Source organism: Pongo pygmaeus, chromosome 1 (genome assembly GCF_028885625.2).
Source record: "Pongo pygmaeus isolate AG05252 chromosome 1, NHGRI_mPonPyg2-v2.0_pri, whole genome shotgun sequence".
Taxonomy (NCBI): Eukaryota; Metazoa; Chordata; class Mammalia; order Primates; family Hominidae; genus Pongo; species Pongo pygmaeus.
In genome coordinates, this window is record NC_072373.2 from 5,257,810 (window position 1) to 5,273,139 (window position 15,330).

Consider the following 15,330-nt stretch of genomic DNA (forward strand, 5'->3'; position numbering starts at 1 on the left):
ATACCATGCACCAGTGTCTGCTGGTATTTAACTTATAATTCTTTATGCAGTGTAAGTAGTTAACCCTTTCATTTATCTAGCCCTATATTATGTAGGTAGTTGGCCATGTTGGATTCTTTAGGATGTTACATCAAATTAAAATGATGTTTAGATTCTTTATTGAAGGTTTTTTGGCTTTTTTTTTTTTAACGTGTGTGGTGAAATGAGTCTTATTATGTGGCCATTTCCTATGACAGTAATAAATTTAGACTTTGCTGACATAAAGTTATACATATTTCTTTATTTTAGAACCTTTAATATGCCAATAGTGATGTTTCAAGAGAATATGATTTGTGGAATATCCCACTTACTAGCCCACAGAATTTCTCTTTTTCTTTATTTTCATTATTTTTCTAGAATTTCTCTAATTTAATATTCTGTCAAACAAATATATTTTGGGAAAATACATCCGGATTCTAATACCCCCTTTTTTTTTTTTTTAAAGAAGAGACAGGGTCTTGCTCTGTTGCCCAGGCTGGAGTGTGGTGGTGCAATCATAGCTCACCGCAGCCTTAAACTTCTGGGCTCAAGTGATTTCTCCCACCTCAGCCTCCCAAGCAGCTGGGACTGCAGGTTCATGTCATGATGCCCAGCAAATTTTAAATTTTTCTTTTTTTTTTTTTTTTTGTATGGACATAGTCTCACTTTGTTGCCCAGGCTGGCCTTGAACTCCTGGACATAAGCGATCCTCCTGCCCTGGCCTCCCAAAGTGCTGGGATTACAAGCTAATATCCCTTTTTGCACTCTACAGCAACAGACTCATGGTGATTTTGAGGAGTCTCAGCCTTACCTATAGGTTCTGCCTGTGACCTCATAATACATGAGGCTGGTGGTCTTGCATTCAGCTACGTAGCTTTTGTCAGGCTATTTAGTCAGGCTGTCTAGAGAATGTTTAGTCTTGATTCCTGACTGCTGAACTGCTAGGCTCCACACTTAATTTGCATTGAAGAAAGACCTGTAGTCTAATTTAGCACTAGGTTGGGAGTCTAACACTGAACTTAACTGCTATGTATCATTTATCACAACCCAAGTTGAGAGAGTATGTTTGTGTAGTCCATCTGTCCATTTTTCTAGTTATCTAAAATTTATTATATGATTCTTGACCACGTAACACTGGTGTACCTGGACCACATTTTTTAGTCCTCTTCTGTGCAAATGGATTTACTAATTTTATGTTGGCATTTTCCTTTTTAGTTTGAGAGTGACAATGAGCAATGCCCCTGTAAAACTCATTGCTGTATATGGGAGGATGTTTTTGAGGACTTTCCCGCACATCTTATGAAGAAGACCCATGGGATAAATTCGATTTTTGTCCCAGGAAAAGTTGTATTTCTTCTGAGGAACTTTTTTTGCTTTTTAAAAAAATTCGTGCAGCGTGGACAATATAGCGGGACCCCATCTCTACAAAATTTTTTTTAAAAAATTAGCTAGGCATGGTGTTGCCTGCCTGTAGTCCAGCTACTCAGGAGGCTGAGGTGGGAGGATTGCTTGAGCCCCATTGGAGGCTGCAGTGAGCTATGATTGTACCACTCTACTCTAGCCTGGATGATGGGGGGAAACCCCATCTCAAAAAAAATTTTTTTTTGGATACTGTAAATAGGAAAGCCTATTGTGTTTTCTTATTTGCATTGTCTTCCCAAGAGCTCCATGCCAAATTTGTGACGTATCTTTCCCAAATATGTATGCCTTTACTCTGACTTCTTTTTATCTTAAGGCAGTGTAGTTTTGGAATGCAGGCTCTGGAGTCAGACAGCCTGGGTTCAGATCTTGGCTCCGCATTTAGTAGGTGTGTTGAAATCGAGCAAGTTGGTTTATCTGTGTGAGCCTCAGTTTCCTTATCTGTGAAATGGAATTAATAGTATCCTCATAAGGTCATCAAGATCACGTAAGAATAATAGATGGAATCACCTGTAACAGTTCTTGGCACATCTTGAATACTCAATTTTTTTCTACTTTCATATTCCCTTTGTTTCACTTTACTTTATAATAAGTACATAATATGAAATCAATTATTTTTTAATCTCCTTAAAATATTTCTTGGAACAGGCAGAGTAAGAATACATAAATGATGATTTCTTGGTACATTGTATTTTATATCACTTAAAGTATTACGACTGGTTGTGGTGGTTCACTTCTGTAATCCCAGCACTTTGGGAGGCTGAGGCGGGTGGATCACGAGGTCAGGAGTTCGAGACCAGTCTGGCCAATATGGGGAAACCCCGTTTCTACTAAAAATACAAAAATTAGCAGGCCGTGGTGGCACACACCTGTAGTCCCAGCTGCTTGGGAGGCTGAGGCAGAAGAATCGCTTGAACCTGGGAGGTGGAGGTTGCAGTGAGCAGAGATCGCTCCACTGTACTCCAGCCTGGTGACAGAGTGAGACTCTGTTTCAAAAAAAAAAAAAAAAATTCACAATTGCTTCTGAAACTACAGGGATTTAGGGCAATTAACTTTCATTCTCCTCCCTCTTCACCTCAAATACACACCACCAAACAAATTTTCTGTATTATTTGGGTAGGCGTGACTGGTTTTCTTAAGACTTTTTTTGTTGCAGCCTCTTAGGTTAAAAGTTTCACTATCATTTGAAATTGGTCATAAGACTAGGGAAGTGCTTTCATTATAGAACTATTTAATAAATAAGTTCCCCAGTTTGAAGAGCCAGACTTTTATGTGAGGTCAGGCCAGTTGAAGACATTTACAAAGAATTAGTTGTTTGTTATTGCTCTGTGAGTTGCAAGAATGGAAAAAAAGAAATTCTTTCTTCAATACTTCCTTCCAGGCTGAGTCATCACTAGAGAGAGGGAAGGGCAGCAGCAGCAGAGAATCCCAACCCTAAAGCTGATATCACAAAGTACCATTTCTCCAAGCTGGGGGCTCAGAGGGGAGTCATCATGAGCGATGTTACCATTGTGAAAGAAGGTTGGGTTCAGAAGAGGGGTAAGTGCTCCACAAACCAAAAATAATACGGTTGGTAAGAGTGCTAGCAGTGAGTGGTGTCTTAGAAGTTGATCTTTTTTCTGATGCTGTTAAACTGTGACATGCTGTGTCTAGTAAGAGAGAAATGATATATTTAACATGTGTGTTAGGAATTTGCTTGTTATTAAGGGATTTCTTTGTAATTCTTGATTTTGAGCATTTATAGTCTAGTTAAGTTAGGTTTGACTTTCTGGTATGTTGTGTGTATGCATGTTACAGAAAGTGTTGTATTTTTCTCTGGTGTCTACAGGTTCTATAATCTGGAGAGATATCTTTAGAATCATTTAATATATGTAAAAGTACTATCCCATATGCATTTAATCACATGTAAATATATAAATAAGAGAATTAAGCCAGTTTGAATGGTTGTAGGGGAATGGCTTAAAGTAGAAAAGGGGAAAGGGTTCACCCACAAACTCATGGATTAATCCCATAAATTTGGTAAGTAAAGTCCTGACATAAAAGGCCAAATGAGGACAAGGATTTTTTGTGTGTGTATGTTTATGTTTAATGTCATATTTTTATTTTTCATTATCTAGGTTTAATATACCTTGTTCACTCCTACTTTAGATAAATAACTTAAGCACATTATTATTTTTTATTATTAAAGGAAGAACTCTTCAATGTAAAGCAGTTAATCATCTGAGATCACCTGCTTATGTGGTCAATGTATTTATTAGAAATTTAGTGTTTAGATTAGTTGCTAGGCAACTACTGTTTACCCACATGGCCACGTTGAGTAGGATGAGGACTGTTCCATTCTCAGAACCTTTTAGTTCCTGTATATCTACTTTATGGTTACAAGTTCCCTCCTAAATATTGATTTTAATATTTTTTGAAGGTCTGTAGTAAATACCTATGCTGAAAAGCTGTTGTTATAGTTAAATGTGATTATGGATTATTTTTAAAATGAGCCTTATTGAGTTGTAACCTACATAATAAAATTAAGCAATGTAAAGTTATAATTTGATGAGTTTTGCCAGAGATATACAGTAGTGTAACAAACACTGATCGCGATGTAGTGGTTATTTTCATTACCCCGAGAAGTTCCTTTGTTCTCCCTTGCAGCCAGTCCTCATCCCTTAACCCTGGCAACCACTTTATCTGCTGTTACTATAATTTTGCTTTTCTAGAATTTCATATAAATGGAATCGTGCAATACATGGTTTTTTTATGGCTGATTTCTTTTACATAGCATAATACTGTTAATATTCATCCATGTCTTGTATATCGTTAGCTTTTTTTTATGGTTGAGTAGTAGTTCATGGTCTGGATATATCACAATTTATCTGTTAATCACTCGTGGACATTGGGGCTGCTTCTAGCTTTTGGTTAGTACGAATAAAGAGTCTGGACGTTAGAGTGCATGTCTTTGTGTAATGTGTTTTCATTTGTCTTGGGTAATAACTTAGGAATGATATTGCTGGGTCATATGGTAAGTGTATGTTTAACTTTATGAGAAGTATGTTTAACAAACTGCCCAGCTGTTTTCCGATGTGCCTGACCATTTTTATTGTCAAGCGTAATTTCTTTCAATGTCATTCTCCTGTTGTAAATTACGAAAGCATTTTCAGATTTCAGTGCTTTATAAAGGCTTTTTTGGTTTACTTTTTAAACGTATTTATATTATTCTACTTTTTTTTGGAGGGGGATGGCAAATCACTTGAACCTTTTTGAGTTTTACTTTACTAATCTCTAAAATCTGCTTTCACAAGATGATTTTGAGGGTTAAATGAGATGATGGTTGTGGATGTATTTTGACAGTTCTAACACAGTGTAAGCTGTTGCTATCTCCACATATTTATCAAAGGTTTAGGATGATTCTTGAGTGTTTAATTAATTATATCTTTGAAATACCATAATAGAAAGTATTTAGTCCATGGACTATAGAAAAAAAGATGAATAAGAATTTCCCATCATTTTTCCTGTAGTAGTCAGGGAAAGTGTATGTGTTTATTTTGAGATGAATAGTTGCATAAACATAAGAATTTGAATAACACACAAAGGTATAAAATGAAAAATAAAAATCTCCCTATCTTTTCTACCTCCTTTGTCAGAGAGAATCATTTTAGAACTTTTTTCCTATTTTTAATCTTCTCATCATTATGCCAATTTTTTATATAATATACTAAACTTTAACCTTTAGTAACCTAATATCTCCCCATTGTGAAAAATAGAAGGATTTAACTTTTAATACTGATTCTGCCTTCTTCCTTTTATTTATTTTTTGGTTGCCTTTATGATTACACTTATATCTGTTTGACAGTTAACTTTAGAGTGTTCAGACATTGTCTCTAAACTTGCCACTTTATAAGTTGTAAAAAAAATTAGCTTTCCTCCTCATCTTTCCCTTGAATTCCTCACATTCCCTTTCCAGTTTTTCAGCTATAACATTTATTTTATATGTCAGGGTTTATAATAGTTACACTTGCTGATTCTGAAAAGCATTTAAAATTTTACATTATATAAATAATATGGCTAAACAAAGTGGTATGATGAGATTCTTAGAGAGCAAATGGATTTATTTTATTTTACTTTAAGTTCTAGGATACATGTGCAGAATGTGCAGGTTTGTTACATAGGTATACATGTGCCATGGTGGTTTGCTGCACCTGTCAACCTGTCACCTAGGTTTTAAGCCCCCCATGCATTAGGTCCTAATGCTCTCCCTTACTTTGCCCCCAACCCCCGACAGGCCCTGGTGTGTGATGTTCCCCTCCTTGTGTCCATGTGTTCTCATTGGAGAACAAATGGATTTCTTACACTCTCTTTGTACTCCAGAGCTGCCATACTTTAATTTGGTTTCTAGTTTGGACTGTGGCTATTTTTCCTGGATTTTCTTTATTTTTATTTTATTTTATTTTATATTTTGAGACAGAGTCTCGTTCTGTCACCCAGGCTGGAATGCAGTGGCATGATCTCGGCTCACTGCAACCTCTGCCTCCCAGGTTCAAGTGATTCCCCTGCCTCAGCCTCCCGAGTAGCTGGGATTACAGGCGCCTGCCACCATGCCGGGCTAATTTTTTGTATTTTCAGTAGAGACGAGATTTCATCGTGTTAGCCAGGATGGTGTCTATCTCCTGACCTCGTGATCTGCCTGCCTTGGCCTCCCAAAATGCTGGGATTACAGGTGTGAGCTACCGCACTGGTCCTTTTCCTGTATCTTCTGTTTTTTTTTTTTTTTTGAGATGGAGTCTTGTTCTGTTGCCCAGGCTGGAGTGCAGTGGTGCAATCTTGGCTCACATCCTGTATTTTCTAATTGCCACATTTACCCCCTGTTGGTGGAAGAGTTCATGCCTTCATTATGTCACCTGGTTATCCAGCTTTTTAATCATACTGTTTGTTGACATTCTAGTATGACGTTACTTCTTTTTGGATATGATGCTCAACTAACATCATGTTATTTGATTTAATTCTTGGACAAATTCTATACTTTCTTAGATCTTACATCTTTCCATTTTAGATTTGTTTTACCATTCTCTAGAGTACTTCCTGAAGTAACTTTTTCGGGAGGAATATGTGTGGGTACTTGTCAATATAATGTTTGAAAACGTCTTCTCCTTAAGCTGATAAGCAACTTCAGCAAAGTCTCAGGATACAAAATCAATGTGCAAAAATCACAAGCATTCTTATACATAAATAACAGACAGACAGAGAGCCAAATCATGAGTGAACTCCCATTCACAATTGCTTCAAAGAGAATAAAATACCTAGGAATCCAACTTACAAGGGATGTGAAAGACCTCTTCAAGGAGAACTACAAACCACTGCTCAAGGAAATAAAAGAGGATACAAACAAATGGAAGAACATTCCATGCTCATGGGTAGGAAGAATCAATATCATGAAAATGGCCATCCTTCCCAAGGTAATTTACAGATTCAATGCCATCCCCATCAAGCTACCAATGACTTTCTTCACAGAATTGGAAAAAACTACTTTAAAGTTCATATGGAACCAAAAAAGAGCCCGCATCGCCAAGTCAATCCTAAGCCAAAAGAACAAAGCTGGAGGCATCACACTACCTGACTTCAAACTATACTACAAGGCTACAGTAACCAAAACAGCATGGTACTGGTACCAAAACAGAGATATAGATCAATGGAACAGAACAGAGCCGTCAGAAATAATGCCACATATCTACAAGTATCTGATCTTTGACAAACCTGACAAAAACAAGAAATGGGGAAAGGATTCCCTATTTAATAAATGGTGCTGGGAAAACTGGCTAGCCATATGTAGAAAGCTGAAACTGGATCCCTTCCTTACACCTTATACAAAAATCAATTCAAGATGGATTAAAGACTTAAATGTTAGACCTAAAACCATAAAAACCCTAGAAGAAAACCTAGGCATTACCATTCAGGACATAGGCATGGGCAAGGACTTCATGTCTAAAACACCAAAAGCAATGGCAACAAAAGCCAAAATTGACAAATGGGATCTAATTAAACTCAAGAGCTTCTGCACAGCAAAAGAAACTACCATCAGAGTGAACAGGCAACCTACAAAATGGGAGAAAATTTTTGCAACCTACTCATCTGACAAAGGGCTAATATCCAGAATCTACAATGAACTCCAACAAATTTACAAGAAAAAAACAAACAACCCCATCAAAAAGTGGGCGAAGGACATGAACAGACACTTCTCAAAAGAAGACATTTATGCAGCCAAAAAACACATGAAAAAATGCTCACCATCACTGGCCATCAGAGAAATGCAAATCAAAACCACAATGAGATACCATCTCACACCAGTTAGAATGGCAATCATTAAAAAGTCAGGAAACAACAGGTGCTGGAGAGGATGTGGAGAAATAGGAACACTTTTACACTGTTGGTGGGGTTGTAAACTAGTTCAACCCTTGTGGAAGTCAGTGTGGCGATTCCTCAGGGATCTAGAACTAGAAATTCCATTTGACCCAGCCATCCCATTACTGGGTATATACCCAAAGGACTATAAATCATGCTGCTATAAAGACACGTGCACACGTATGTTTATTGCCGCATTATTCACAATAGCAAAGACTTGGAACCAACCCAAATGTCCAACAATGATAGACTGGATTAAGAAAATGTGGCACATATACACCATGGAATACTATGCAGCCATAAAAAATGATGAGTTCATGTCCTTTGTAGGGACATGGATGAAATTGGAAATCATCATTCTCAGTAAACCATCGCAGGAACAAAAAACCAAACACCGCATATTCTCACTCATAGGTGGGAATTGAACAATGAGAACACATGGACACAGGAAGGGGAACATCACACTTCGGGGACTGTTGTGGGGTGGGGGGAGGGGGGAGGGGGGAGGGATAGCATTGAGAGATATACCTAATGCTAGATGACGAGTTGGTGGGTGCAGCGCACCAGCATGGCACATGTATACATATGTAACTTACCTGCACATTGCGCACATGTACCATAAAACCTAAAGTATAATAATAATAATAATAATAAAAGAAAACAAAAAAAAACGTCTTTTTCACTTTCGCACCTGATACATACATTGGCTGGGTATAGAATTAAAGTTTAAAATAATTCTCCTTCAGAATTTTGAAGGTTGCATTCCTTCCACTGCCTTTTAGTAATCGGTTTTACTGATAAGGGATTTGATGCTAATATGAACCATTTCTTTGTAGGTAACTTGTTTTTGTTCTCCAGAAGCTTTTTGTGTTGATGACTCCTTCTCCTTGGAATTATAAAATTTAAGGAGGATGAGTTACAGTCCTTTTTAAAATTGTTATTTATTTTTGAAATTAAAAATTTATTTTTTTAAAGATAGTCTTGCTATGTTGTCCAGACTGGATTTGAACCCCTGTGCCCAAGATCCTCCTGCCTCAGCCTCTCCGAGGTAGGACTACAGTCTGTAGTCCTTTTTATGTTCATCCTGTAAATGTTGGTGAACCCTTTGAATATGAAAGTTTAGGTTTTTCTTCCATTCTGGGAAATCTTCTATAATTCTTTGATTACTTCTTTCCTTGTATCTTCTCTGTATTTATTTATTTTTCTGGAGCTTCGGTATAATTTTTCTTTCATTTTCCATGTCTTTTCCTTCTCTCTCTCTCTTTTTTTAAGTGGGAGATTTCCTTGACTTTTTCTTCCAGCCCTTTACTGATTTGTTTATTTCAGCTGTTACTTTATATTTCTGGGAACTTTTTCTAGTCATAGTCACCTACTTTTATAGATGTAAGCTTTAATACTGGGACACTACATAGATTTCACATTTTTTTCTCCTCTTTGAATAACTCTTTCAGTTTGTTATAGTTCTTTTTTGGGTGGTGTTTTCTTCAGATGTCTGGTAATCTCTGCCTGTACATTTATGAAAAGTACTAGATTTACTAGTAGTACCCTCTATTTTTTATTTTTCCCTGTATTTATAACAAGTCAGATTCACTGAATGAGGATTTGTGATGGTAGTAATTAATTGTACCCTTGAAAGCATTCATTGAAATACTAGGGGAAACTAAATTTGACATGTTTTTCCTCTACTATTTTTAATTTATTCCTTTAGAGATTTTCAGTATTATTTTAGCAATAATTTTTTATTTTAGTCAACGAAATTTGCCTGTATAGTTAATTGTAATTTGGCTGAATTTTGGTTCAAAGAATTTCTCCCAGAATAGCATTATTAGTTACTGCCAATTTATCCTGGGCAGAATATTATCACCTGAACTTTGGTGTACTCATTTGAAAATAAATATGATAAAATCTGTCTTCTTTACCTCACAGTGTGGTTGTAAGCATTATGAGATAATGTGCATAGAGTGTTTTAAAATTATGTGCTCAATAAAAGATACTGATATAGGCCAGGCGCGGTGGCTCATGCCTGTAATCCCTGCACTTTGGGAGGCTGAGGCGGGCAGATCACCAGGTCAGGAGATCGAGACCATCCTGGCTAACATGGTGAAACCCCGTCTCTACTAAAATACAGAAAAATTAGCTGGGCGTGGTGGCGGGCGCCTGTAGTCCCAGCTACTCGGGAGGCTGAGGCAGGAGAATGGCATGAACCCGCGAGGCAGAGCTTGCAGTGAGCCGAGATTGCGCCACTGCACTCCAGCCTGGGTGACAGAGCGAGACTCTGTCTCATCAACAACAACAACAAAAAATTGATATAATAAAGTTATAATATAGTTATTACTTTGAATATTAGTCTTTTTTCTTAAGACTATATGCATCAATTCTTGTTATCTCCAGATATAATCTGATTTGTGTTTTTAATGTGAATAAGTTGCTTTTCAGTAAATATCTTCTTGGAAAATAAAAAAAGGGCTGAAAGATAAATATTCATTATTATGTAGGGTAAATGCTTTCCTAACCTTGGTTATTAGTGATATATTAATAGTGAAATCCTATTTTTTACACTTTTCTGGACAGTTGAAAATGATAAGTATTAATTAACACATTACCATAGTATTGTTGGTGTTAGAAATGGCAATAAAAGAAACATCATGGAGCAAACATCAAATAAAGTATTGTCTGCGTTTTCCTCCTTGATGGATCCAGGACAGCTCCTTACAACTTGGTTGCATATCAGCATAGGAGGCATCTATGTATATATTAAATACTTATGAAATTATCTTACTCAAAGATGAGCCTGTAGGTATGTTTTGGGTGACTCTAAATCTCTAAATTCGATTTCAGCACTTCTCTTAATTTTTTCCCTTGTAGGTAGTGGTAATATTTACTATGAAGGTACTTAGTGTATTAATAAAGTAGGAAATTTAGCCAGTTTAAAAGGTCTAAATTATAGAATTAAATAAATTGCAATAGTATTAAGGGCTTATTATAATTTATTAACTTTCATTTGCTTAATAAAATTTCATAAAAACCTAAGTAGTCTTTTATAAATGTGGAAAGCTAGTTCCTTGATAATAAGTTAAAATATAATGTGTAACTAGTCAATTCATAATGTTACTGTTTTGAGATTGTCATAACTCTAAGAGGTGATTTTTATCATTAAAAGCATTTTGATGAAAATGCTGCATGCTCGTGTTACTTTATTCTACTTTTTGTATTAGTATCTAACAAATTGAACTTTCATGTTTTATTCTCTATGTGTAACCAGTTTTGGCTTTCACATAACTTTTTCCCTTAGTTTTCCTTGTACTAACATTATCCTTTGAATAATATTTTTCTTATATTCCATGAAATGGTTTATTTAGATGAACTACAGTGTTGGTATGTGGTAATTCCAGGGTAAAGATTTTGTGTCTATGAGTTGTCTCACAAGATAGCTTAGTTCTGCTGAGCAAAATATACTTTAGCAACATAAAGATTGTGAACTTGGTTATGCTGTAAGATGTGATTGTTGTTACCTAGTCAAATTTAACAAGTTGTTACAGACAACAATTTACATTTTTGAGTGTTTATCTAAGTCCAGGGGCCTTTTCTTCTCCTTTATTTTGTGCATGCATGTGTTTTTTTTTGTTCATTTTTTATTCACAAAATGACTTTAGAAATAAGTTATAAAATGATTAGGAGAAAGAAAATGACAGTATGATTTCCTGTTTACTACCCAGCAGTAAGCTTTTTCCATAGAGAGTAAAGAGCTGTGGTAGTGACTGTGTAAACCACATGGTACATTGGAGAAGTTCACTTTGACTGTTGAGGTTATACATGGAGAGTAAACATAAGAAAATTAAATTTATTTTCTAATGGTATTGAAACTCTGAGATTTAACTAATGTATTTACAATACTGTGAAATTAGCTTTTCTTAGAGTTTCAATATATTATTTTTGAAAGTTTCAACCAATAGAACCACATGGAGCAAACCATCAAATAAGCTTTCATATACATTTTAGAGTTATTTATAGAATTGTAAAGTTGCTGTTACACACACACTTGCTCCTTCTCAATCAACAATCAAGTTTTATGTATTGATTTTGTAAGTTGAAGTCTTAATGAAATTCACTTATTAATGTTAGTTTAAAGATTTTCTACATAGATGGTCAAGTTATCTGCAAACATCCACAGTTCTACTTTTTCCTTTCCAATCTTTATGCCTCTAATTTCTTTTTCTGATCATATTTCACTGGATAGGACCTCCAGTACATTGTTGAATAAAAGTGGTAAGAGTGGATATTTTGCTTTATTGCTCATCTTATTGGGAAAGCATTTATTTTACCACTTAAGTATTACATTAGCTGTTCCTTTTCTCTTGCTGCCCTTTATCAGGTTGAAAAAATTCCCTACTATTTCTAGTTCAGAGAGTTTTTATCATGAGTGGGTGGTCAGTTTTTTGTAAAGATTTTACTGCTTCTATTGAAATGGTCATTTGATTTTTTCCTTTTATTCTCTTAATATGGTGAATTACTTTCATTGCTGGAATAAATTCCATTTGGTCATGATGTATTTAAAAAAATATATTACCAATTTGGACTTACTGATATTTTGCTAAGGGTTTTTTTGCATTTACAAGAGTATTGATCTGTAAATTTCTTTTCAGTTTTGATATAATGGTTATACTGGATTCATAAAATAGGTTGGGAAGCACTTGTTTCTCATAAGGTGGATTGTATTTTTTCTTCAGTGTTTGACAAAATGTATCAGTGAAGCCATGTGGGTTGGAGCTTTCTTTGTGGGAAGATTTTTGATAATAAATGAGATTTCTTTAGATACAAGGCTATCCATATTTTCTATTTCCTCTTGTGTCATTTTTGGTAAATTGTATTTTTTAAGGATTTCCTTTTCATCCAAGATGTTCGTCTAAGTTACTGGGTGTAAAGTTTTTAATATTCCCTTATCCTTATTTTTATTTTTTTAGTAGAGCCAAGATTTGCTCCATTGCCCAGGCTGACCTTGACGTCCCGGGCACAAGTGATCCTCCCACCTTGGCCTCCCCGAGTGCTGGGATTACAGGCTCCCTCATCTTTTGAATGTCTGTAAGATCTTAGCGATATCTCCTTATTAAATCCTGATATTGGTAAATTATGTACTTGCTCTCTTTTCCTTTGATAATCTTGCTAGGAGTTTATTCATTTTATGAAACCTTTTTTTTTTTTTTTTTTTGAGATGGAGTCTCGCTTTGTCACCAAGCTGGAGTGCAGTGGCGCAATCTCAGCTCACTGCAACCTCTGCCTCCTGGATTCAAGCCAATTCTCCTGCCTCAGCCTCCTGAGTAGCTGGGATTTACAGTCATGTGCCACCATGCCTGGCTAATTTTCTACTTTTAGTAGAGACAGGGTTTCTCCATTTTGGTCAGGCTGGTCTTGAACTCCTGACCTCAGGTGATCCACCCACCTTGGCCTTCCAAAGTGCTGGGATTACAGGCGTGAGCCACTGCACCCGGCCAACTTTTTAATGATTTTTTAAATGATCCATTATGTGGTCTATCATTTGGTCTGTCTTTATTTTATTTTTGGGGGGTATAGTGTTATAAATATCTAGTCAAGATGATTGGTAATGGGTCATAGTCTTCTGTGTCTTTACTGACTGTTTTTTTTTTCCTCTAGTTCTGTGACTCAGTGTTATAGTCTCCAACTATGATTGTGAATTTATCTGTTTCTCTCTTTAGTCCTACCTTTTTAATTTTATATATTTTGAAGCTCTATTATTAGAGCCTTTATTGTTGTTATATCTTCTTGATGTATTGCTTCTTTTATCCTTATGAAATGTTCACCATTTTCTTAAGTGATACTCTTTATCTTGGAATTCAGTTTGTGTGATATTAATATAGTAACTCCTGATTTTTTATGATTAGTGTTTGCATCTTGTATCTTTTCAAATGTCCTATTATATTTAGTCTTTGTTTTGTATTTAAACTGTTTCTCTCGTAGACAGCATATGTTTGGGTCTTGTCTTTTTTAAAAAATCTAATTTGACAATCTTTACCTTTTAAATGGGAGTTTTTAGGCCAGTCATATTTAATGTAATTATTGATATGATTGAGTTTTCTGTTTGTGTCATGTGTTCTTTGTATCTTTTTCCTATTTTTTTGCCTTTGTTAGGATTTAGTATCTCTTCAATATCCTATTTTATCTCTCCTATTGGCTTGTTATTTATGTGTCTTATTTTAAAGCAATTTAAAAATTTATAGTTAATGCTATTGTTAGTGTGGTTGAACTTAGGCATATTGTTATTTTTTTAAAAAAAATTCCTCTCTTCATACTTTCTTATCTTCTTTTGAGTTAATTGAATTTTTTTCAGTATATTCCACTAACAGTATGCATTCTCAACAGGAGTGGTAATTCTCCTACAGGGCAATCATAGGTTCTTGGAAAAGGGTACAGAATATCCTTTTATATTACAATTGTTTGTGGCTCTCCAATCCCATTATATAAACAGATATATCTGTGGTATTAAAATTTCTTGGTGGGGACCGAAGTGATTTAGAGGGAGTTTTCTAAAGAGGCTCCTTAGGTGAGCCAAGGAAAAACCTTTGATAAACAGTTCTGTTGTCATTTTAGCTTGCATTGCTTTTTTAGGTATCGTTCTAAGGTAGCGGAATACAGAATACATGTACAGGTTTGTTATATGGGTAAATAACATGTTGTAGGGGTTTGGTATACAGATTATTTCATCATTCAGGTAATAAGCATAGTACCCTACAGGTAGTTTTAAGATCCTCACTTTTCTGCCACTCTCCGCCCTCAAAATACATCCTCAGTGTATACTCTCTAAAGTACAACCAGGGTGATTTTGGTCCCCAGAGGACATTTGGCAATGTCTGGAGACATGTTTGAAATGATGTGGGGATGGGATTGCTGTTGGCATGTAGTGGGTAGAGGCCAGATATGCTGCTGAATGTTCTATAATGGACGGAACAGTATCCCATGACAAAAAATTTTCCAGTTCAAAATGTTAGTAGTGCTGAGGTTGAGAAACTCTATTCTTGAGATTACAATATTCATTCTTAATTTATTACAGTCTATATAGGGTTAGTATTTTACTACTCCATATAAAATATAAGACTCTTGCAATACTATATTTATTTTTGCACCCACTTCTGAGAGTGCCTTGTGCTGTTGTTCTCCTGTATAGTATATCACCATGTTATAAACTCTGTTATAATGTTATATATTTTTTGCTTTATTCATACGTCTTTTGAAAAAGAGCAGGAAAATATGGTCTTTTACACTAATATACCTGTTTACAGTTAAAAAATTTTTTTCCTATAGATTTCATTTTCTGTCTGATATTTTTTTTCACCTGAAGAACTTTTCCTTAGCATTTTTTTTAAACTTTTAGTTTCCAGAATACATTATTGGTTAGATGTTATATGGGTAAATTGCGTGTTGAGGGGGTTTGGTATACACACTGTTTTGTCATCTGGGTAATAAGCATAGTACCCTATAGGTAGTTTTAAGATC

At 35.4% G+C, this 15,330-nt stretch overlaps 1 protein-coding gene across 4 annotated transcripts in view; it reads left to right on the forward strand.

The window, feature by feature from the left end:
- The window catches only part of AKT3 (AKT serine/threonine kinase 3), a 365,144-nt gene that overhangs the window by 9,319 nt on the left and 340,495 nt on the right, over nt 1–15,330 (forward strand). For 3 of the 4 annotated variants that reach the window (XM_054501224.2, XM_063668069.1, XM_054501235.2), the window contains one exon: nt 2,819–2,976. In XM_054501224.2, the coding sequence (XP_054357199.1) occupies nt 2,931–2,976 (46 nt within the window). In that variant the 5' untranslated portion in view covers nt 2,819–2,930. Of the gene's footprint in view, nt 1–32; nt 52–2,818; nt 2,977–15,330 lie in introns of those variants that run through there. The other variant, XM_063668092.1, reaches the window with a different exon arrangement.